The sequence below is a fragment of the Aquarana catesbeiana genome, linkage group LG03 (assembly GCF_042186555.1).
Source record: "Aquarana catesbeiana isolate 2022-GZ linkage group LG03, ASM4218655v1, whole genome shotgun sequence".
In the NCBI taxonomy this organism is placed as follows: domain Eukaryota; kingdom Metazoa; phylum Chordata; class Amphibia; order Anura; family Ranidae; genus Aquarana; species Aquarana catesbeiana.
The window spans coordinates 679,884,136-679,909,834 of record NC_133326.1 but is presented as its reverse complement, the minus strand read 5'-3'; the positions used below and the strand labels follow the sequence as shown (position 1 = coordinate 679,909,834).

General features: G+C 42.9%; 1 protein-coding gene across 1 annotated transcript in view; it reads right to left on the bottom strand.

The window, feature by feature from the left end:
* The window catches only part of LOC141133519 (uncharacterized), a 51,575-nt gene that overhangs the window by 5,248 nt on the left and 20,628 nt on the right, over nucleotides 1–25,699 (bottom strand). The window contains exons 2-4 of the mRNA XM_073622945.1: nucleotides 16,705–17,100; nucleotides 14,938–15,282; nucleotides 2,280–2,669 (exon numbers count right to left, since the gene is read on the bottom strand). Coding sequence (XP_073479046.1) covers nucleotides 2,280–2,669; nucleotides 14,938–15,282; nucleotides 16,705–17,100 — 1,131 coding nt within the window. The remainder of the gene's footprint in view (nucleotides 1–2,279; nucleotides 2,670–14,937; nucleotides 15,283–16,704; nucleotides 17,101–25,699) is intronic.

Here is a 25,699-nt window from a genome sequence, read left to right as displayed (position 1 = left end):
CTCTGAAACGTGCAATCTTTACCTCTCCTTTTCACAGTGGCAGCCTCTCTCATCAAACTCTCTTTTCTTCACCCCCTTCTCCACCCCGCAATCTGTACATATCATCCTCACTTCTCCCCTCTCCCTATTACTGCACTCATCACCTCTTTCTAACTCTAATCCCACATGCTAACAAAACCCCTGGGATGCTGAAGAATGTCCCCTCATATAAATCGTATTCACATATTACCTCCCTTACTCTTCTGTTTCTCCTAACCCCTGGAGATATATCTCCAAACTCTGGGCCTCCCTTATTTAACTGTACCCAACAAACCCATCACCATCACCCCATATCCTCTGGCAGTAGTCGCAATCTACGCAATTTAGTTTTCATTCCTCTTCTTTCCAAAACCAGCCTCCCCTTCTCCTGTGCCCTCTGGAATGCCCGCTCTGTCCACAACAAATTCACCGCCGTTCATGACCTCTTTGTCACTAACTACTTTAATATAATTGCTAACACCCAAACCTGGCTCTATGAATCTGACACTCCTTCTCCTGCTTCCCTCTCCCATGGTGGCCTTCTATGGACTCACTTCCCTAGACCTAATGGACGCAAGGGAGGTGGAGTGGGATTCCTCCTATCCCCCACAGAGCACCTTCCAGGTTCTTCACTCTCCTCCCCCCTCTCCTCCCCCTCTGTCCCTCTCATCATTTGAAGTTCACTGTATATGCCTATTCTCTCCAACTCCCTTAAGAATTGCTGTGATCTGCCGCCCATCTGAACCGTTATTAACTTTCCTCTATGAGTTTTTGGCCTGGTTACCCTACTTTCTCTCTTCTGAAAATTCCCACAATCCTTCTTGGTGACTTCAACATCCCTGTTAATACAAACACTCCTGTTAATTCTAAACTTCTTAGTCTAACCTCCTCATTTGATCTGAAGCAATGGGTACAAGCTTATACTCACTCTGATGGCAACACCCTTGACCTTGTATTCTCCTACCAATGCGCTCCATGCAACCTCTTCAACAATCCTTTACCTCTCTCTGATCACCACCTTATTAGTTTCTCTCTCCTTCACCACCTATCCCTCCAACTGCCTAACCATCACCTGAAGAAACCTTCGCCACTTCAACCCTTCTCTCCTCTGTTCTGCTGCTATTCCTCTATGACAAAATCTCACCCCTGTCCTGCCCCAACCTAGCCACTTCTGTCTACAATAAATCCCTGTCCTCCACCCTGGACGAGCTCTCCCCCCCATTACACAGAATCAGGTCTCGACCCATACAACCCTGGCAAACAGATGACACCAGAAATCTCAAAAAACATAACATGACTTCAACCAATACAAATCTGCCCTCCAAAAATAAAATTCTTGTATCCACACAGCCATCCCATCAGACCTATTTTACCACTCTCATTAACACCTTCTCATCCAGTCCCCATCAACTCTTCTCTTTGTCCTCCACTGCCTCCCCCACTAACTCACTCACTGCCCAGGAGATTGCTAATCACTTCAAAAATAAGATTGATACAATTTGTGATGAAATCTCCACTCTACAGGTATCTCCCCAGTAAACACCCCATGTCATCAGGTTCAATTGACACTCCCCTTATTCAAACCTGCTACTATAGACAAAGTTGCTCAACTCCTTTCTTAAATTGCTATTAAATGAAAACTAAGGCCAACATTCTTTGGTCTGACTTCTCTTGTGGGTTATGGGAGTACACTTACTTTTGTCCTCCTGCAACCCATAGTCAACTGATGATGAGCTTTTGCACATCAGCAGCTGATGAGGCAGAGCTGATCCAGGCTTGGGAAGCATACCAAGCCCAATATTGTTGGGATCCACCACACTGCCTGATTGACAGCTGGTTCACCTTTCAGTGTACAGCTGAGAGCTGGAGCCAGCCACTCGCTCCTCCGCCCTTACCCCAGCCCGGAGCCAACGCAGCACAAGGACTTGTAGTTCTCAATGGATCAAAACTGCAGTGACATCACCACACTTGTAGTCCATTGATACCTCCTCCAGCTCCACAACTGAAGGTTTGTACCTCAGTACAGACCCAAGCTGGAGGAAGAACCTGCAGGAGGCAGAGCATTGCACCAATGATTCATTGATCACAGTTGCAAAACTTTTCAGGCTCAAATGTGAAAAATTATTATGAGCACATTTTGGCTTTTTGCAATATGGGTGTATTTATTCTTTTTAAAAAGGTACAATTCTCCTTTTAAGCCCTGTAATGCATAAACATGTTTGCACATTTAATGAGAATGAAAAAAATAAAGTAATTTATACCTGTGGAGGTCTGATTTTTTACATTTCGATATAATTGTGTCCCGCTCCCGTATTTCAGCACTGAGTTGGTCTTGTTAGTTCCAATGCAAAATTTCAGCATCACAAAGCAGTAGTAGGTGGTGGTATCTGTATCTTGGGCCCCGTTTATTTGGAGATCAGTTGATCCATTCAGCTGAGTTCTTCCACTGTAACTGGGATGAACCATCAGATCAGAGGGGTGATAGGCGTAGGGTCCCGTTGGGCTGCCCACTCTCCAGAAAACTCCACTCCACAGAAGGATTTGGTCTGGTGGGACGGTGTATGAGCAGCTGATGGTGACAGAGGCTCCTTCATTAGCCATTATATTTTCAGGCTGAGTGACTTTGAACTCTGGATCATTCTGAGTAGGATCTGGGAAGAGAAAGTGTTTTACTTTAAAAGAAAATATATAGTGAGCAAATGTCGATTTTGGTGGGGGATGGATCTTTGGCACTCTAGGCTCACATCGGGTGTCATTCAACCCAGAAGACAACTATCACTGCGGTTACCAAGTGACTTTGGTGTTTTACACTCAAGCAGGACCGAGTCATTGTAATAATTAAATAAATTTGCAAACAAAATACATATAATGAATGTGAGTTGTTTTACCTACCATAGGATACTTATTTCTGGCCACCCAATACTAAGACATACCCAGCTCCGCCACACAGCAAAACCCTGCCTGGCAGAAGGGGAGATCGGATTTTTTTTTCTGCTGCATTTAAAGCAGAATTTTACGCATAAAAACTTGATAAAAAAATAATGTTCTTTAGCAAGGAACACACATTCCACATTAATAATGATGCTACCAACATTAGTGTGTGCTGTAAATTGCATCCAGCATTGCTCCTGTTTTTCTTGCTGGAGGCAGCCATTTTGTTGAAGCCCAGAGCCCCTGAGCAGCACTAAATCTTTAGGCTGTCAGCAGATCTGCCGCTGCCTTTTTTGCATACCAGAGCCTTAATCCGAGCATGCAGCCTAGCTGGCCAGGTAAGGGAGGGGGATGGGTGTGTGGCTCCCCTATCCTGGACTATACCAAGCCATGTCCTCGACATGGGAGGGTGTCTCCCTGGCAAAGCACTTTGTCCCCATATTGATGAGGACAAGGGCCTCTTCCCCACAACCCTGGATGGTGGTTACATATTATTATTATTATTATTATTATTATTAAGGATTTAAATAGTGCCAACAGTTTGAGCAGTCCTTTACAATATAAAGAGTGACACTATGGTTACAGTTCAATTCAATACAGGAGGGTTAGGGGGGTACTGCTCCTGAAAGCCTAAAAATCTAATAGGTTGTGGGGATCTGTCGGCAGGGTCTTATTGAAAACGTATTTGATAATAAGGGGGCACCCAGATGCTGCCCCCCCCCCACATAAATACTGTAAGTATGGGCTATATAGAACCTCTGCGCATTCACAAAAAATAATAATTGTAACCTATAAATAAAGACACTCATACATTTGAAAAGTCTTTTAAAAACATTTACAACATACATTATTTGAAGAGTATCCAATATTGTACACAATACCTCTTGACACACACCTCGTACTCTTCTGCGATAATTTCAAAAGCCCAAAGACTTTGGAGTTATATAGAGGAATTCAAAGATGATATAGGTAATAGGATCACTACCCCTGAGGATATTATATATACACATATTGGTGTTTTTACACAGATTTGTGTAAGGTATGCTATGAAATGTCTCATTTACAATACTTTTTGGATTCTTTGACTCTACCGTCTTTATCGTAGGTGGATTGCTCCATATTAGATTCCCCTCTTACCTTGGAGGAGCTGCAGAAAGCGGTTGCTAGTATTCCTAATAACAAGGCTCCAGGAGGCGGTGGGTTGCAATGTATATACAAAACATTATTGGGTGACTCTGTTGCCTAAGCTATTGGCTGTGTTCAATGAAGCATTTGAAGAAGGTTCATTATCGCATTCTATGAGCGAAGCCTTGATAGTTGGATTGTTAAAACCAGAAAAAAAAAACGTTATTGCCAGAGTCATATCACCCAATTTCATTACTTATGGTGGACGTGAATGTTTTAGCTAAAATAGCCAATCAATTGTCTTATTGGAAAATAAATCAATCCGGATCAATCTGGTTTTATACCAACCAGATCCTTGGCTTCCAATATTTGATGTTTGTTCCCTAATTTGCAAATTTCAGCAGTTAAGGCAACAGAGCAATCCTTTTCTTGAATGCAGCCAAGGCCTTTGATAGTACAGAATGGAATTTTCTTTGGCAGGTTTTACAAAGATTTGGCTTTGGCAACTGTTTTATAAACTGTGTTAAACTCATATATGCATCCCCTATAGCACGCACACAAGTTAATGGGAGGCTTTCTGAATCTCTTTCCCTCTTAGAGGTACCGGTGTAGGCAGTTACAGTCTACTTTCTCCCCTGTAGGAGGTGCTCTTCTGCAGTGGCACTGTTGTTGGAGATGAAGTCAAGAGGAACAGAATTCCTTTATAGTTTACTGGGTCACTGGGGAAGCATTTAATTGGTTGTTGCTGTCCCATGTGACCCAGGAAGCCATCTTGGGTCAGGCAGAGCCATTTTAAGGCCATGGCTACCAGTTTTGGTGCGCATTTGCAAGTTGGTAGAATAGGGACAAGTACCTTGCTTGTTAGGGACATGTAAGGGTCCAGGGCTCACTACGCATGCACCAATGGCGCGTTGCCGCAAGAGAAAATCCGTGCCAATTGTGCATGCACCAAAGACGCCTCAGTGCGCCAACCCGCACCTGCGCAGAATACCTGATGGAAAAAGGCAGTAGAATGCTCAGGAAGCGCACAGGAAGTGACCACAACCTGATGGAAAAAGGCCGGAAAATGCCCAGGAGGCGCACAGGAAGTGACCTCAACCTGATGGAAAAAGGCAGGAAAATGGCCAGGAGGCACACAGGAAGTGACCTCAACCTGATGGAAAAAGGCAGGAAAATGGCCAGGAGGCGCACAAGAAGTCACCTCATACTTCCTTATATAAGCCCAGACACTGCCAAATTGCTGGATTATCTTCAGTCCCCCTTGTTTCTGTGCTAGTGTGGGATCTGTCTGAACTTGTTGTGACCTGGAAACCTATTTGACTACTCTTGATTGCTGCTTGACCTCAGATTTGTACCTTGACCATTCTACTTCTTTGTCCCTTTTGTACTCAGCTGCCAGCTTGGAACCGACCCTGGCTTGGATCTCAACCATTCTTCTTCTTATTAACCCTTTTATACTTCGTTGCCAAACGGGACTTGACCTCGGCTCGGATCTCAGGCTAAGGCTTGCATGGTGCTCCGCACCCCTGGCACCCGTGCCACTTGGTGTCCACCAATTCTCTGTCTCCATCTCCAGAGGCTTCAAGGACCTGAGGTGCAAGGGAGGCCTCCCCACTACTTCAGTCTCACATCAGGTACATGGCCCTTATGACACGACAGTTGTAAGGGAAAGGTTCCCTAAGAGAGGGGGGGAAGTGTATGGATGCATCTATCATGGCAGGGGTGCTATTTGTCACCCCTGCTGTTTGCCTAAGCCTTAGAGCCATTGGCTGCAGCTATTCGGCAGTTCTCACAAATAGTGGGTTTTCAGGGATCTATGGGGGAAGATAAAATATCTGTATGCAGATGATACTCTCTTTTTTGTGGGTGATACCATACACTCCATGTCCCTAATTACTACTTATGGGAGATTCTCTGGGTTTTCCCTTAACTGGGACAAGTTTGTGATGATGCCTTTAGATCCCATTAGAGAGACCCTCCCAGTTGCAGCTTCTCAAATAAATGTTACATCTTTTAAATATTTTTCTCTTAATGTGGCAGAATATCCCAACTTGAATATATTTCCATTATTGTGTAAAATGCGCAAAGTTTTTGTTGATTGGTAGAGACGATCCCGCGGTTCTAGTCGAACGTAAGTTCGCCTATTTGACGAATTCCAAACATTATGGGGCGTACGCGGCAAATTTGAGCACCGCGGAATGCCCCATAATGCACTGCGAGATTGCAGTGCATTGATATCTGATAATTGGCCAAAGCATGCACATGACCTGCATGCTTTGGCCAATCACAGCGGGCTCTGCTATGAAAGCCATGATTGGCCAAATGCAGGGTGCCTTCGTCCAATCATGGCTCAGGGGGCTAAGTCCATGCCCCACACTATGTAAGGCTGCTTACATAGCAGCCGTGTATAGTGTAATAAATGAGAGCAGCAAAATTACATTTCTAAAGGAAAAAATATAATTTAAAACTGCTGGCGGCTGTAACATATTGCTGAATCCCGGCAATATAGATAAAAGTACATTTTAAAAAATGGCGTGGGTCCCCCCCAGTCCATAACAGGCCCTTTGGGTCTGGTATGGATATTAAGGGGAACCCCATGCTAATTTTTTTTTTTAATGGTGTGGGGGTCCCCCCCAAAATCCATACCAGTCCCTTCAGGTCTGGTATGGATTTTAAAGGGAACCCCGTGCCAAAATGAAAAAAAAAAAACAAACATACCAGACCCTTCTCTGAGCACGTAACTGAGCGTCGGTTCGCCTTTTGAACCCTAGAGGGCTCATGCACTCTGCCAGAGGCACGACGCCGGAGCCTATGCGTGTGCCCGGCGGTCGCTATGACCGCTGGGCACCCGCGATCGCTCCACACAGAGACAGAACGAAGATCTGTCAATGTAAACAGACAGATCTCCTTGCTGTCAGAGGTGAGGAGAGCGATCTGTTGTTCATACTAAGTATGAACAATGATCGCTCTCCTCACCCAGTCAGTCCCCTCCCCCAACAGTTAGAATCACTCCCTAGGGAACACAGTTAACCCCTTGATCAGCCCTTAGTGTTAACCCCTTACCTGCTAGTGACATTTACATAGTAATCAGTGCATTTTTATAGCACTGATCGCTGTATAAATGCCATTGGTCCCAAAAATGTGTCGAAAGTGTCCGATCTGGCCGCCATAATGTCGCAGCCCTGATAAAAATCGCTGATCGCCGCCATTACTACTAAAAAAAAAATAATAATAAAAATGCCATAAATCTTTCCCCTATTTTGTAGATGCTATATCTTTTGCGCAAACCAATCAATATATGCTGATTGCGATTTTTATTACCAAAAATATGTATAAGAATACACGGCCTAAACTGAGGAAAAAAAATTAGCTTTTTTGAAAAAAAATTGGGGGCATTTATTATAGCAAAAAGTACAAAATATTGCGTTTTCAAAATTGTCGCTCTTTTTTGTTTATAGCGCAAAAAGAAAGACCACAGAGACAATCAAATACCACCAAAAGAAAGCTCTATTTGTGGGGAAAAAAAAATCACATCAATTTTGTTTGGGTACAACGTCACATGACCACGCAATTGTCAGTTAAAGCGATGCAGTGCTGTATCACAAAAAATGGCCTGTTTATTGAGCAGCCAAATCTTCCAGGGGCGGAAGTGGTTAAACTGTCTAAAATGATGGAAAAAAAGTCTGCAACATTTTGGCACATCAAGTCCTTTCAGAACTATTTAAAAGAATATATAAACCCTTTTGGACTAAGAGTTCAGATTTTCCCCACACTGGAGGACCTGGACTCTAATTTAAAAAAAAAAAGTGGGGAAAAATTCTACGCAAATGATCATGTGGAATGATGAATTTATTAAGTGAATAAGTGAATCTAAAAAGTGTTTAGAGGCTCTAGATAGATTAACAACAAATTTCAAACAAATAAGACTCATAAATCATTTCCAGATAGGGAAAAGAAGCTCAAAAATCAATTGGAAGGTCACAATAAAGAGATACTAATTAACAAAGAAAAAAAGTTTGCAAGGGACAAAAATGCATTCCAGAAAGGAAAAGCATATAGATGGAACCAAAATTATCAGTTAAAGCATAGATTTTCTATGAAAAAAGGACCAATACTCTGCAAATTTACCAATTTCTTCTAGTCTATCTTCCACCTTTTCACAGGTACCTTCCAAACATAAGTGTCCGCAGCGCACTAAATGCCAACACCATGGTGATCCAACACAAGGACAAACAGCCAAGAAACCTAGTTTTGTTGTCTCTCAAATGGTATCAAATAAAAAAAACTTCTGTACATGGGTGGGTTTCTTCTATGGTAACAGGTAATGTACCAGCTACGTGATGTCGAAAAATTTGAATTTAACAAAGATCTCCAATTGTTTGTACGAAACCTACTCCAAAGGGCCTCTACCATAAACAAGGAAATGTTAATTATCCGCCTCCAAGTGATAATAAGGCTTTAGACACACTTATTTCACTATTGGAGGAAAGTGACCCATCAGATCAAATTTCCAGCTCCCAAGTCCAATCCCAATATTGCTACATTCCTTAAATTAGTAATTAAAGAACTTGATAATCTCTGGTTACCATCCTCATCTCTGACTAACATCAATGAGGAAATGCAGGCTCTCAAGCAACTTTTAGACAATAGATCTATTACGATGAAACCTGCAGACAAAGGTGGAAACATTGTCCTGATTGATATTAACAAATATGTTACCATGTGTAATAAAATTTTAAAAAATATAAATTGGTATCATCGTATCACTAACTAACGATTTCTATAATCTCATTGATACGGCTTACGTCAATGGTATTATCACAAAAACCACATGATTACATCAGGACAAATTTTCCCATTAATCCAACGAGCAGGCCAATTATGTCTGGCAGGGGAGCCATTAGTGAGAATGCCAGTTGTCTAGTTGAAGAATATCTTAGACCTTATGTAACTAATCTACAGTCAAATGTCAAAGACACCATTCACTTTCTCCAAATTATAGATAACATTTGTATTCCAGAAATGCCTATTTAGTAACAATAGGTGTGGAACCTCTGATCGCTCTATCCCCCACGACAAGGGGATAGCTGCTATCAAAAATAACCTAAATCAAGAAAATGCATCTAACTGTGGCTATAGTGAGTTTATCATTTCTCCTTTAGACTTTATTCTTTGCCACAACATCTTTACCTTCAATGGCCCCCACTACCTCCAAGTGCAGGGGGTAGCGATGGGGACATGTTGTGCCCCATCCTATGAAAACCTGTACCTGGGGGAGTGGGAGAAGATGTTCCTTATGAACATGGCGTTATCACTGTATACGGACCACATTTTATGTTGGTGCCGATATATTGACGACATTTTCGTCCTGTGGGATGTTCCATTAGATCTTACTCAATGTATGCAAAAAATGAATGAAAATTAATTCAAATCTTACATTCACAATGGCACAAGACCAAAATCGCATTGCATTTCTGGATGTAGAAATCTATAGAGATGAAACAAATACTCTATGCAGCAGTTTATATAGAAAGGCGACAGCAGGCAATACCATACTGCATGCCTCCAGCTTACATCCAACGCCTTTATTAAACTCAATTCCATACAGCCAATATCTCAGAGTTAAATGTAATTGTTCGGACGAAAATACTTTGTTGATAGAGGTGGCCAAGTTAAGAGATAGACTGCTGATGAGAGGTTACTCGTGTACCTCTCTAAAAAAGCTTTTAATGGATGTAGCTTTTTTAAAAGTTAACAGAGGAGCACTGGGAACAAATCGTCCTAATGATGGATCCATTGTTAGAATATGACAATATTTGCTTACAAGCTTCCCAATTTTCTGGTGTTGGTTAGAATATTTTGTGATAATTCTCAATGGATTATCCTCATTTTTTGGCTTAGTGAAATATAGTAAGTCTTGATGGGAACGTGTATTAGCTCTTTTAAGGACAAACTAGTTAGAAGTGAGTTTAAGGAGGATTCCAACAAGGATCACTGCAAATACAAAAGGCACATTCATGTGTGGCTCATGTGGCTACTGTAAATACATGTATACCAAGAAACCTGTCCTACCTAATAGACAGATTTTCAGATCCAAACATTTTTCAAATTGCAAGACTTTTGGAGTTGTGCATGTGCTGATTTGCCATTGTGGATGTTTTTACATCCACAATCGCAAATCAGCATTGGCAAAACAATTTTGGAATTTTAGAAAAGGACCTATAGGCACATTAGGAGTATGCAAACTTGCAACCCTGATTTGCCTCTTGGACGACACGTGAAATTGGTGCACAAGGGCAGGTTCCTTAAAGTACAATTTCTCATCCTTGATCGTATCCATTCAAGCCCCAGAGGGAGCGATTGGAAAAAGACCCTCCTCCAAATGGAGCTTCGATGGATACAACTCTGTGAACCACTCAGCTTCCTGGACTTAATGAGGCAATATGTTTCAAATCCTTCCTTGAAGGATTCACTTCAGGTGTAATGGAGAAATAAGAACAATGCTAAATTACAAATAAATAGATTTTTGGTTCTGTTAATGAACCTCTGTCCCTACTAAAGTTCCTTATTATGACAAGCAGAGGAAATGGACTTTTGGGTCCTGTACTTCACAATTGCTATGTATCTCTATTTCACATATTTCCTGTAATCACTGCCTGGATTTGACCTGTATATGACATTATAACTTTTTGTCTTTGTTTATGTACACATTTTCTCATGGGCTCCTTTAATCTTAGTCTCAGGCCCATATGGTTTGTAGTATTTATTGCAAATGTATTCCATGTGCCCTCTGCATGATCTATGGTGGACAGCAAGGCTATATGTATATCCATACACAGGTATGATCACCAGACCACTGGTCACGGTAAGACACCTGGGGCTTTTTTCTTTCCCGTGGTGATGCTGAGGCAAGAGGGAGGACCTCAGGACTCAACATCCATCTTCCTTCTCCCTCTATTTTCTCCCCGTATGATCACTTCGGGGACTCTTCTGTGTGAGTGGGCCGCAGTGGGGAGGCGCCGCGCGCAGCTCAGGGGGGCAATTTAGGATCCAATCCGCATCTCTCCCAAGTCGAACATTGCTGCCACCTATCTGGTGGGAGGTGCGACTCGCTATGGAGTAAGATAATACATCATATGCTATTTGCTCAATGCATCAGTTTGTTCTTTGACAGTATCAAACCCCCTGTATATGGTATATATATATATATTACTCTTATAAAATTTAGTAGATCTAAATATAATACACCCCTAAGTGAAAATGTCCAAAGTGTCAATATTTTGTGTGGCCACCATTATTTCCCAGCACTGCCTTAACCCTCTTGGGCATGGACTTCACCAGAGGTTCACAGGGTACCACTGGAGTCCTCTTCCACTCCTCCATGATGACATCATGGAGCTTCACAGGGTACCACTGGAGTCCTCTTCCACTCCTCCATGATGACATCATGGAGCTGGTGGATGTTGGAATAGTGCCCTGCAGCCCAGTCTCCGAAGGGAGGGGATCATGCTCTGCTTCAGTATGTCACAGTACATGTTGGCATTCATGGTTCCCTCAATGAACTGTAGCTCCCCAGTGCCGGCAGCACTCATGCAGCCCCAGACCATGATATTCCCACCATCATGCTTCATTGTAGGCAAGGCACACTTGTTTTTGTACTCCTCACCTGGTTGCCACCACACATGCTTGATATCATCTGAACCAAATACGTTTATCTTGGTCTCATCAGGCCACAGAACATGGTTCCAGTAATCCATGTCCTTAGTCTGCTTATCTTCAGCAAACTGTTTACGGGCTTTCTTGTGCATCATCTTTAGAAGAGGTTTCCTTTTGGGATGAAAGCTATACAGACCAATTTGATGCAGCGTGCGGTGTATGGTCTGAGCACTGACAGGCTGACCCCCCACCCCTTCGACCTCTGCAGCAATGCTGGCAGCACTCATACCTCTATTTCCCAAAGACGACCTCTGAATATGACGCTAAGCATGTACACTCAATATTTTTGGTCGACCATGGCGAGGCCTGTTCTGAGTGGAACCTGTCCTGTTAAACCGCTATATGGTCTTGGCCACCATGCTGCAGCCCCCTGCCACAAGTTGTCGATTGTCCACTTGCCACATCACCTGCCACAAGTTGCGGATTGTCCACTTGTCACGTCACCTGCCACAAGTTTTGGACTGTCCACTTGTCACGTCACCTGCCACAAGTTGTGGATTGTCCACTTGCCACGTCACCTGCCACAAGTTGTGGATTGTCCACTTGCCACGTCACCTGCCACAAGTTGCGGATTGTCCACTTGCCACGTCACCTGCCACAAGTTTTGGACTGTCCACTTGCCACGTCACCTGCCACAAGTTGTGGACTGTCCACTTGCCACAAGTTGCTTGTTCAAATCTAACAACATATGGGTCAAATTACAATTATACTTCTGATAACAGCAATGCTAGTGGTGTATTGGATTGGATCAAGGGTTCATTAGGGTATATTAATGGTCTATGAATCATTGCAAGCAATTACAATATTTAAAAATATTTTTGTAATGGTTTTTTATCATTTGCCATCAATTTTGAGATTTTTAATGTAAAAAAAACAGGGCCCCTTTAAAAACGCTTATAAACGAAAATGTGGCTAAACGCGGGTACCGCGTTTAGCCGCGTTTGGCGTCTGCAACGTGGAAATCTTCTGCGTCTGAACCCTTTTTTTGCTTCCAAAGAAACGCATGTACATGGTCACATAGGATAACATTGATTGAGTTCAGGGGCAGTTGAAAAAAGCGTCCAACTGCCTCTGAACGTGTGTTTAGCAGCGTCTTATGTACATGGGGCCTAACACTAATGAGTCACATGACACAGGGGAGGGAAAATTGCTAATTGGGCCCAATCTGGACATTTTCACTTAGGAGTGTACTCACGTTTGTTGCCAGCAGTTTAGACATTAACCACTTTAAGACCGGACCTATTTTTCAAACTTGTTGTTTACAAGTTAAAATCATTTTTTTTGCTAGAAAATTACTTAGAACCCCCAAACATTATATATTTTTTTTTCTAACACCCTAGAGAATAAAATGGCGGTCGTTGCAATACTTTTTGTCACACCGTATTTGCACAGCGGTCTTACAAGCGCACTTTTTTGGGAAAGAATTCACTTTTTTGAATGAAAAAATAAGACAACAGTAAGGTTAGCCAATTTTTTTTTTTTATATTGTGAAAAACATTGTTACACAGAGTAAATTGATACCCAACATGTCACGCTTCAAAATTGCGCCCGCTCGTGGAATGGCGACAAATTTTTACCCTTAAAAATAAAAAAAAAAATAAAAATCCTACAGGTTGCATGTTTTGAGTTACAGAGGAGGTCTAGGGCTAGAATTATTGCTCTCGCGCTAACGATTGTGGTGATACCTCACATGTGTGGTTTGAACACTGTTTTCATATGCAGGCGCTACTCACGTATGCGTTCGATTCTGCACGCAAACTTCACGGGACGGGGCGCATTTAAAAAAATGCAATAAAAAAAGTGTAAAGTATAAATTAAATGTCATTTAAAAAAAAACTAAAAAAAAGAATGTTGCTTTAAGAGCTATAGGCGGAAGTGACGTTTTGACGTTACTTCTGCCCTGCAATGGTATGGAGATGGGTGGTCGCCATCTTCCTGTCACTTGTCTCCATACCTAACAGGAGACAGGACGTGATCGTCTCCACCGCTACCGACGGCTCCGGCCCTCTCCCGCCGCTGATAAAAGTGATCTTGTGACAAATCTGATGCAGAAACCACTTTTATCTGAAAGCTGACCACCCGCTGAAGAGGAGGACACCGGGGTTCTGGTAGCTATCTGCTGTCATAACAACGATACTGCTCTTCAAACAGCCGACGTATAATGATGGTGGGCAGTCCGGAAGTGGTTAATGGCTGTGTGTTGAGTTATTTTGAGGGGACAGCAAATTGACACTGTTATACAAGCTGTACACTCACTACTTTACATTGTAGCAAAGTGTCATTTCTTCAGTGTTGTCACATGAAAAGAAATAATAAAATATTTACAAAAATGTGAGGGGTGTACTCACTTTTGTGAGATACTGTATATATACATATTTATCAAATCTTTTCCAGCATTCCCTCTGAATAGCAATCCTTGCAGGGTCTCTGTTCTGGCAATGGATGCATGAGCAGAAGCACCTTTTTATCACTCTCACAGGCAAGTATATATGATACCCCTGAACATGTATTTTCTAGATATTCCAAATACCCAACTAAGCATCTACATTCAGTTTTTTGCCTATTTAGGGTTGTATCCCCCAATGTGGCCCCAGTGAGTTCTGGTTCTCCTTTTGTGGGGTGAACATTTGTTAATGCTCCTCCAGGACTACAATCTTGCTATTTACTGTGAAAACCTTTGATATTCACTAATGTGAGCTGAATGGGAAGGAGCTCTTGAGACTGTGTCTTTTCTTTTAATACATCATAGAATTTTTACATGTACACCTTGAAAGTTGATTCTTTATCAAACTACATTTCCTCAATATATTTATGACTATGTTACTATTATTATGTCTGACCCTTGTGTTTATATCATAGACATTGGATATCTCCTCTACCCCCGACGAAGTTGTATTCTTAACTCTGAAATGCGTTGGTTGTAAATCTACTATTGTCATCTTTTCTGTACAAGTCTGTGCATTGATAGTCACCCATGTTACATTTTTTTCCATTGAAATGTTTTTACCAATGTGTGTTAAATAAAAGTGCATATATTTTAAATTTACTTCAATTGACTTGTGTCAAAGTGCCTCCAAAGCCCCGCCTCCAGGGGAATTTTCTGTTCTTCATTGTGTAATTTGATGTAGAAAACTGAAAATATCTTACCTGCTATCACTATCTGGGTGCCGTGTGTAGATGACCGTCCATCTGATCTTGCTTTTGTGTCTACTTCACAGCAGTATTGCAGACTGTCAGAATCTTTAACACTCTCTATGTATAATAGGAAGATCTTCTCAGATTTCTGTACTCTCCATCGTCCAACCTTTTGTGTTATATTTTGTGTATTCCATATTAAAAATTCATTATTTTCCAAACACAAATCACTTTTTCCTACCCTCCAGATAATCTCCTCTATAGCATCAGGTGATCTATTATGAAGAGCACACGGTATAGAGATATCTTCTCCAATCACAGCAGGGACAACATCCGGCTGTTCTACAGAGAACTGGTCTGTAGAAAAAAAAAAAACACATTATCTATTGAAGCGTATCTCCAAACCAACAGCTAAGAACACGGATTGTATATATATAGTGATTTATATTTCTGGTTATCCAGTTCCGAGATTTACACAGTTCTTCCACACAGCACAGTCCTGTCTGACAGAGCTGAAAATGTGATTTTCTTTTGCTTGCATTTAGTAGATCACACCTCTACATTGTGAATGGACAGTGAAAGTAAAAGCAGCAGACTGATAAATTCATCTGTCACTCTGCTCTCTTCTCCTGTCAGCATTTACCTTTTTAATATGTATGGACTGCAGTACAACTCAGTGGCTCCTGTGCAACATCTCCCTCATGCAATCCTGAGCTTAGCTGTGCAGGTGATTGTAAAAATAAAAATCTTACCTTCTTGCTACTTGTATGTACTTACACTGTTTGTGTTAAAAAAAATGTATATGATGGTGTATTAAAGTGATTACATAAGCTGTACCTTTTTATCTGCAGCTCCTTCTTCTCCAGAGTCCTTCAAAGTACACATATCGGGGGGAGAGCTGAGTGTAATCTGAGACTTGAGAGGAGGGAATGGACACATCCTCTCTACGCTGTCTCACATGGAAATAGGGCTGCAATCACCTGTCGTGTACTGGAGCAGGGGGGCGGGACCATCACCCGGGATTCTGTGGTGTCCTGATAACCTGTCAAACATGGCTCATGCAGATAGCATGATAAATATGGGCTGACCAAGTCCTTCCTCCTGCAGTGTGATACAGACAGAAGGGAGCTATGAGTCTGTCCTCCTCCTGCAGGGTGATACAGACAGAAGGAGCTATGAGTCTGTCCTCCTCCTGCAGGGTGATACAGACAGAAGGAGCTATGAGTCTGTCCTCCTCCTGCAGGGTGATACAGACAGAAGGAGCTATGAGTCTGTCCTCCTCCTGCAGGGTGATACAGAGAGAAGGGGGCTATGAGTCTGTCCTCCTCCTGCAGGGTGATACAGACAGAAGGGAGCTATGAGTCTGTCCTCCTCCTGCAGGGTGATACAGACAGAAGGGGGCTATGAGTCTGTCCTCCTCCTGCAGGGTGATACAGACAGAAGGGAGCTATGAGTCTGTCCTCCTCCTGCAGGGTGATACAGACAGAAGGGAGCTATGAGTCTGTCCTCCTCCTGCAGGGTGATACAGACAGAAGGGAGCTATGAGTCTGTCCTCCTCCTGCAGGATGATACAGACAGAAGGACGCTATGAGTCTGTCCTCCTCCTGCAGAGTGATACAGACAGAAGGACGCTATGAGTCTGTCCTCCTCCTGCAGGGTGATACAGACAGAAGGGGGCTATGAGTCTGTCCTCCTCCTGCAGGGTGATACAGACAGAAGGGGGCTATGAGTCTGTCCTCCTCCTGCAGGGTGATATAGACATTTATTTAAACATTTTACCTTTGAACCTTATATAGGTCCCATGTCGGTTCTGCCACCTTTCTTTTATTTGCCCATTATAGTAAAGTGAGATACTACAGCAGAACATGGGTCCATCCGTGTCCCTCAGATTCTGGATTCTGATTGTTGCTGTTCTCTCCAGCTCTGGATTTCCCTCCATACTGATCCGTCCTCCATAGTCTGCATGTGTCCATCTCTCAGGGTGGTTGTAGATGAATTCATTACTGCCACATCTACCTCCTTTTGCATGTCTCCAGTACACTCTCACCTCTTCTGGTGTCACATCCTTAGGATAGGAGAAGTGACAAGGTATGATCACCGATCCCCCCTTCTCTACCCTTATGGAGTTTGGTTGCTCTGTACAGTAGGTCTTGTTTTCATCACTGTAGACATCTCCTAAGGGGATAGAAATCATATTTATATTTACTCTGTAATGTATTGATGTAAAAACTCTTCAATTAGTTTAAGTATTAATCTCATAAACCAAATGTAATATATTGCAGCTTACCAATCATTTTAGTTTTCTTTATTTTGTTTTGTTTTTCCTTGTATTTTCACCATCTGACCAGTAACACACTTCCTGTATCCTGTATAGATGGAGGAGCAATGGAGACACCTTTGAACAGCATCATTGTCAGTCTGGGGCGATTGTAATGTAAAGCCGGCCATACATGGATGGAAATTCAGACGATTCAGTAGGAAATGGCTGAATTTTGATCCATGCGTGGGCACCCTGTTTGTACACAAGTTGATCCATGGAGCGAATTGTGTTCAACCAGCCTGTCAGGTTTTTTCAAAATGATTTCTGCCACCAGTTATACACTGGTCACAATAGCGCTGCAGGAGAGATTCCACCATCAACACTGACTGTGTTGCTGTTAAATTGAGCAATTTTCTTTCCTTTCACCTCTGGTGGAAGGAAAGAAAATTGCAGAATTTATGGCCTGCCTGAGATGTATTATCAGATTTAGATGGACTTAACAAAATAAAGCTGAACACCAGATAACATATTTTAAGTATTTGGAGCAAACCATTTTTCCTTTTGGGATAAAGGTTTTAAAAGCTGATCATTGTAAGAACCCCCCTGTCAGTGGTAAATGGTTTGTCTCATCCCTTTAAATGGACAGCTTGGTCTGTTAAAAAATAACAGACTTGGTCAGATCACCAGGTAAAAGTAGAGGAAACATCTAAAAAAAAGCAAGCCTCATAATACGATTTTTTAAAATCTGATACCACTTTAAAACAATAATCAAAAAAATAAATACAACAATTGCAAAAATACCTATTTTCAAAAATAGTTGTACAGTTCAAAAATAATTGTACATTTTTTTTTCTCTTTCAGTAAGCAGTGAATAACAGCTTCATGATTGTAGGAAGTAAGATTTGGCTCGGAGAATAAACATGTTGACAAATTGAGCATATATATCAATCAATTTCATAACTTGCAAAGGACAGATAGATACATAATAAAAATAATAGTAATATAAATCTACAGCAAATAGTTTTAACATTATGATGACCCATCTAATATTGAGTAGGTCCCACTTTTGACACCAAAACAGCCCTGACCCGTGGAGGCATGGACTCCATTAGACCTCGGAAGGTATGCTGTGTTATCTGGCACCAAGCCATCAGTAGCAGATCCTTTCGATCCTGTAAGGTGCAAGGTGGGCCTCCATGGATCAGGCTTGTTTTTCCAGTGCATTCTATCAGATTGAGATCTGGAGAATTTGGAGGCCAAGTCAAGACCTCAAACTCCTTGTTGTGTTCCTCAAACCGTTCTTGAATCATTTTTGCATTGTGGCAGGGCGCATTACCCTGCTGAAAAAGGCCATTGCCATCAGGGAATACTGTTTCCATGAAGGGGTTTTATTGGTCAGCAACAATGTTTAGGTAGGTGGCACGTGTCAAGTAACATCCACATTAATGGCAGGACCAAAGGTTTCTCAGCAGAACATTGCTCAAAGCATTACACTGCCTCCGTCGGCTTGCCTTCTTCCCATACTACATCCTGGTGCCATCTCTACCCCAGGTAAGCAAGTCACACACACACAGCCATCCACATGATGCAAAAGAAAATATGATTCATCAGACTAGACCACCTTCTTCCATTGCTTTGTTGTCCAGTTCTGATGCTCATGTGCCCATTGTAGGTGCTTTGGGCGGTGGACACAGGTCAACATGGGCACCCTGACTGGTCTGCAGCAATACAGCCCCATACACAACAAACTGAGATGCCCATTTTTTCTGCTTTCAACATATCAACTTCAGGGACAACATGTTTACTTGCTGCCTAATACATCCCACCAACTTTCACATGCCATTGCAATGAGATAATCAATGTTATTAATGTTAACAGTAGTGGGCACGCCTCCCGAGTCCCAACCAGATCCCAGCCTGCCATCCCACCACCATACCACTGTGAGCAGCACAGACATGGAGACCCGTAGACTGGACTCCTGCTCTGCACCATCCATCCATGGCTGCTAGAGACTCCCACAACATCACTGTGAGCACGGCCACACAGAGTACCAGAGACCGGACCCCCACACTTTCCATCCATGGCTGCTGGAGACTTCTACGTGTAGCGCTGGTAGATTTCTAGTCTACCGCTGATAGGTAAATTTAGTGGGTTACTTGTTAGGTGAAGTTAGATTTGCCTCTGTTCCAGCTTGGCTGAGTTGTGTGTAATTTCACACTGTGCCTGTGGGTGTCGTTGTCACCATGGGCTGGTGTTGGAAAGGCAACGTGCTGAAGTGTATGAGTGCTCCTCTGTCCCGGAGACAACTCGGTGGAGGTGGTCCTCCGAGTTGCATTCTGGGAGAGGGTATTTATGGGACAGACGCCATGTTTGGGGGTTCGTTTTCCAGCCATCTGCTGGCCCTCCTGGCCAACAGGTATGCGTTAGGAGTACCACCTCGGGGTCCTCCGATCCGGAGGTCCGCACGGCTGCAGCGTATGGGTGGGCCCAGAAGCTTATCTGGGGCCTACCACAGCGGCAGAGGAATGGTCCTGGGCTGTCTATCCCGAGTGAAGAAGCTGGACAACTGTGGAGATCCCAGGGGAGGACCCGTCATGGAAGGATCACGCAGAGTGCTGGTCTGGAGAGGGGCCTGGTGACTCGGTTGGAGGACGTATCCTGAAGTAATCTTACTGCATAGTACTGCCGGGTTGGCTTAAAGGTTCAAGTGCTGTGTCTGATATTCACCGTAAACCAATACATCCTGTGGCAGAGGATCGTACGGGTTTTGCTCCAAACAAGTGTGTGGCAGAGACTTTTGTTCGTGCTACGTACTGGCTGCTTGGCAAGTAAGAGAAACCGATCCAGGCGGGCAAAGATTGAATTCCACAAGGGGAGTACATTCAGCTACAAGTGTTCAATTCCTACCAATACACTAGAGAATACTAAGAAAAGGTATTTTAGCTTCCCTGCTGCTTTCCTCCTACCTCTTTCCTGCTACTTCCTTTATTACTTGTTCATTAAAGCATTGGAAAAGTTACTGGAGCGTCTGGTGCCTACATTGTCTGGAGGTAAACTCAACCGGACCCTAGACCCAGTGCCGGTGAAATAGAGGTGGTGAGAGTGAAGGTAACAGCCCACTTTAAACCAGCAGCTCCACCGAGAGTTATTGCTACATACGCCACTGTGAGTACGGCTATGGCCACAATCTCTGACCATCTCTTTTATCCTCTCTGCAGTCCCTGACCATCTCTTGTATCATGTGAGCGCCAGAGGGGGGTGACACCATGATTTACGGATCTGGGTGACACCAACCCTAATGACACCACTCGGACATGCTACTGCAGGCATTACTAAAACACTCCTTATGCGCATTGGTGCGGTGCTTTGCCATTCACTTTGAAGGAAACATGTTGAACTAGCTCTAAGATGTCTACTTCACCAGTGGAAATTTCATAAACATCATTTAACAGTCACAGAGGTTTTGCAATCTGAAATATAAATTTCATAAACGTCATTGCTGCAAATGTAACTATTATTAGTACTGGCACATAAACAAACTCATGGTCACTTTGACATTTACATTTTTAGACTAATGCCGCGTAAACATGACCGGACTTTACGGCATACTTTGCCCAGCGGACTTTTCAACGGACTTTACGATGGACTTTCCGAATGAACGGACTCGCCTACACACGATCAACCAAAGTCAGAAGGATTCATACGTGATGATGTATGACCGGACTAAAACAAGGAAGTTGATAGCCAGTAGCCAATAGCTGCCCTAGCGTCGGTTTTTGTCTGTCGGACTAGCATACAGACGAGCGGACTTTTCGACCGGACTAGAGTCCGTCGGATAGATTTGAAACATGTTTCAAATCTAAGTCCGTCAAACTTTTGGGAAAACAAAGTCCGCTGGAGCCCACACACGATCGAATTGTCCGATGGACTCCGGTACACTGGACCAAGTATGCCGGAAAGTCCGGTCGTGTGTGCGCAGCATTAGTTGCCAACTTCCTTGTGGAAGTGATTACCACGGATTTTACAGCCAACTGATGATTTGTACTACAAAAAAGGTCCTGCCCCCTTGCCTCACCCCTTATGCACATGTTATGATCTGATTGCTTAACCAATCTATAATCTCATTTAGATTTACCAACTAGTGATGAGTCAAATGTACCTGGATTCACTCCAGGGCAGGTTCAGCCAACTTTACAAAAGTTCAGGTGTCCAATCTGAACCCCACTGAAGCCAATAGGAACAGAATCTTCGAAATCAACAATGGACATTTTCTAGGCTAATACTAGGAATTGTCAAACAAATTCTTTGGGGGACTGGGCACTGTCCTGGGGGACATATGCAATGGTTTGAATAATACTTATGCCCTGTACACACGGTCGGATTTTCCGACGGAAAAAATGCGATCGGATTGTGTTGTCGGAAATTCCGATCGTGTGTGGGCTCCATCTGACTTTTTCCATCGGAATTTCCGACACACAAAGTTTGAGAGCAGGCTATAAAATTTTCCGACAACAAAATCCGATCCTTTAAATTCTGATCGTGTGTAGACAAATCTGACGCACAAAGTGCCACGCGTGCTCAGAATAAATTAAGAGACGAAAGCTATTGGCTATTGCCCCGTTTATAGACCCGACGTACGTGTTTTACGTCACCGCGTTCAGAACGATCGGATTTCCCAACAACTTTGTGCGACTGTGTGTATGCAAGACAAGTTTGAGCCAACATCCGTTGGAAGAAATCCATGGATTTTGTTGTCGGAATGTCCGATCAATGTCCGACCGTGTGTACAGGGCATTAAAGTGAAACATTACAAAGATCTATGATTTTGCAGCCTCCAAAAGACATTCTCTTTGTAATGTGCTTTGTCAAAATGAAATTATTGTAAAGCATTATTATTCATCATAGAATTTGCCATTACTAGGATGGGGGGGTTTTGCTTTTTTCCAGGATTTTGCTATGGACAGCCTGGCTGCAATGAAAGTGTGAGTATTGAATGTTTAAAACTGAATAGTCCAATTTTCAATTCCTACACCTAGAAGAGCTAATTTTGGGTCGGGTGTACAAGCGATAAGTTTAACAGAAGATATGAGACTGAATATTTCAGACCAAAAGTGTGTTAATTGCAGACAATGCCATTAGATATGCACTAAAGTTCCATTCTGGCCACACTGTCTCCAACAGAGTGGAGAGTGATCTGGGTAGATAGCGGTTAATCTATGGAGGAGTGTAGCACCACTTGTGTAGTAACTTTTGAGACGATTCAGAGTGTGATATACATCTGGATAATTGAGGAGGTTTTTCAGTTGAGGAGTGCCATTGTGACACAGAGATGTTGAATTTTAATTCTCGCTCCCAACATTTCATAGTGGGTGTTTTACTTTGTTTTCTTGGTTTTTGAAGCAAGGCATAGAGAGCAGATAGAGGAAAGGTCTTTGGTAGTTGGTTGTCGACAAGTTGAAGAAGGTCTCCAGCGAGAGCATTGTTATTCCACTTCACTGTATAAAGAATGTGACAAACTCTTAGACATTTGTAAAAGTCTGTGTGACTTAGTAGGTGTGGCATAAGTTCTGAAAGGATTTTAAATGATTATCAGAGAAGAGTTCACTAAGGTGATGAATGCCACTTGAGTTCCAAGGATTAGGGTCCAAGTCCAGTGATAGCAGTTGAAGAGTCAGTAGTGGTATGTGCCGTAATGCAGATTGGGGAGTACCTTTTGAAGGATGTATAATTGAATTCCAAACTCTGGATGTAGTTATTAAGGTGTCCATATCACATATATCGTGATGCTGACCTAAGACGTAGAGGCTCAACAGACGTTTAGGATCTGAGCCCAATACATGAGTCTCAACTTGTTTCCAGGAGTTACAAGATGAGGGGAGACCACCTATTTACATCTTTTCTTTGTGAAAGTAGAAGTACTATGTACCCCTTATTTAGATGGGGGCAGTATCTGGGGGCCTCCTTATTTTTAAAGGAGGTTTCTAGATTCCAGTAAGCACCTGTAGCTCCCTGAAACCACCAAACTCACATGAGGACATGGTGTTTTGCCAGGGAGGTCCCCCTGGCAAGGTACTCTCCCTAAGTTGAGGGCATGTGGCCTGGTATGGTTTTTGGGGGGGAACTGGGTGCACATTCACCCCCACCCCTTCCTGACCTGACAGGCTGCATGCTCATATGTTTCAACAGTTTGCTATAGAGTTTGGGGTAACCCCATGCCTTTTGTTTTGTGGTTATTGTTTTCACATGGTCCCTGAGAAATCAATACCAGACTTAAGGCTCATACACACGGTCCAAAAGTCGTATGAAAAATACTGCTTTTGAATTGATCGTGCCATAATCAGATTGTTAGTACAGAGCTTTTCGAGAGCCGATCATGACAGTTCATCCGATATTATCCGATCGGACAAGCACGGAAATTTTTCTCGTATGATACCAGATCGTACAATTTTCATTTAATCAGTACAGTTGTAGATTGAAAATACAATACAAATACACTACAACACATGACATCACTTCTGATTTTTATTCTGTCCAATGGCAATTTTCGTAACCTTAGTAAACTCTTCATGTTAGATATGAGACTAGCATGCAAAAAAACCCAGATGATCTGTGATCCGATTTTCAGATCGTGTGTACGGGGCTTTAACCCCTTCAATACTGGGCACTTTCGCCCCTTTCCTTCCCAGGCCAATTTTCATCTTTCAGCGCTCTCACACTTTCAATAAGAATTGCGCGGTCATGCAACACTGTACCCAAATGAATTTTTTATCATTTTGTTCACACAAATAGAGCTTTCATTTGGTGGTATTAATTCACAAATCAGTTTTTTATTTTTTGCGATATAAGCAAAAAAAAGAGTGGAAATTAAAAAAAAAACAATATTTTCTACTTTCTGTTTTAAAAGAAATCCAATAAAATCTAATTTTGTCATAAATTTAAGCCAAAATGTATTCTGCTACATGTCTTTGGTAGAAAAAAATCCCGTTAAGTGCATAATAATTGGTTTGTGTGATCACGGACATATATGTATGCAGATGATCATGTACAGATGTGTGCAGATGATCACGGACCAGTGGCGGCCCGTCCATAGGGGGCGCATGGGCGCTGCCCCCCCAAAGCCAGTCACAAAAACAAACAAAAAGTCCCTTTAAAAAAAAAAAAAGTTCCTTTAAGTGCACTGTGTTCAGAGCGGGCGCCGGTATGGAAGGAAGTGTCATGCCAATGTAATCCCGTGATTGCAGGCAAAACGCTTTATTTGTGGTGTTTTTTGATGCCCTGTGGTGCTGTGCAGTGTGCCTCTACACGCTCATTGGGGCATTCTCCTTCATGTCTTCATGTCTGGGCAGTGCTGTCTCCCGGCGGCGTGTCACTTCCTGTTTCGGCTCTGTGTGAATGGAGAAGCCAGGTAATGTGATACTAACAGCCTGTAATTGTCTGTCCACCGTATTATATTATTCTCATTCTGTGATCGGAGGGTGGAGGGAGTAACACTGCAGTTAAGCCAAGGTAGACATATTCATCTATATTTCAAGATCCAGTGAGTTTAGTCAAGGAACAGTTTTTTTTCCCCTGATAACAATAGAAAAGGCTTTAAAAAAAGATGGAACGAGGAGATTGCACACAAATTCTGTCGCTTTTATAGTGAACTCTATAACCTTAAAGGGACAAATCAGAACCTTACCAATGTTGAAACACGATCACGACTGATAAAAGAATTTCTTAACCTCTTCCCGCCGACCGTACCCACATCTGCGTACTCGGCTTTCGGGGGTTATACCGGGATGATGCCCGCAGCTGCAGGCATCATCCCGGTACCGTTGTTTAGAGCAGGCGATCGGCTATCCGAGTATAAAAACCAATGCGGCTAAAAGCCGCTCGGCTGTTATACCGGAGGAGCGGGAGGGGACATCCCCCCCTCCCGCCGCTCTTACCGGGCCTCCCGTGCGATCGGGAGGCCCGGTGTCCAATTGGCCGCCTTTGGCGGCTGGGGGTGGGCTGGAACGAAGCTGTGGGTGGCTTCGTTCCAGCCTTCTGAATGTAAACGCGGAAGCAACGTCATGACGTCACTTCCCGTTTACTCGGCTGCCAATGGCGCTGAATTTTAAAAAAATACACAGTATTCAGAATCGCCGTTTTCGGCGATCTGAATACTGTGAAGTGCAAAGGAGGGATCGGGGGTCTTTTAGACCCCCGATCCCTCCATAAAGAGTACCTGTCACCACCTATTACTGTCACAAGGGATGTTTACATTCCTTGTGACAGCAATAAAATAAAAAAAATTAAAAAAATGTTTTTTTTAAACGCAATTTACAAGTAAAAAAAAAAATGTTTAAAGCGCCCTCATCCCCGCGAGCTCGCGCAGCTAAGAAAACACATATGTAAACGGTGTTCAAATCACACATGTGATTGAACATGTGAGATCGTCAGAGCGAGAGCAATAATTCTAGCCCTAGACCTCCTCTGTAACTCTAACCTGGTAACCGTAAGAAAAATTTAAAGCATCGCCTATGGAAA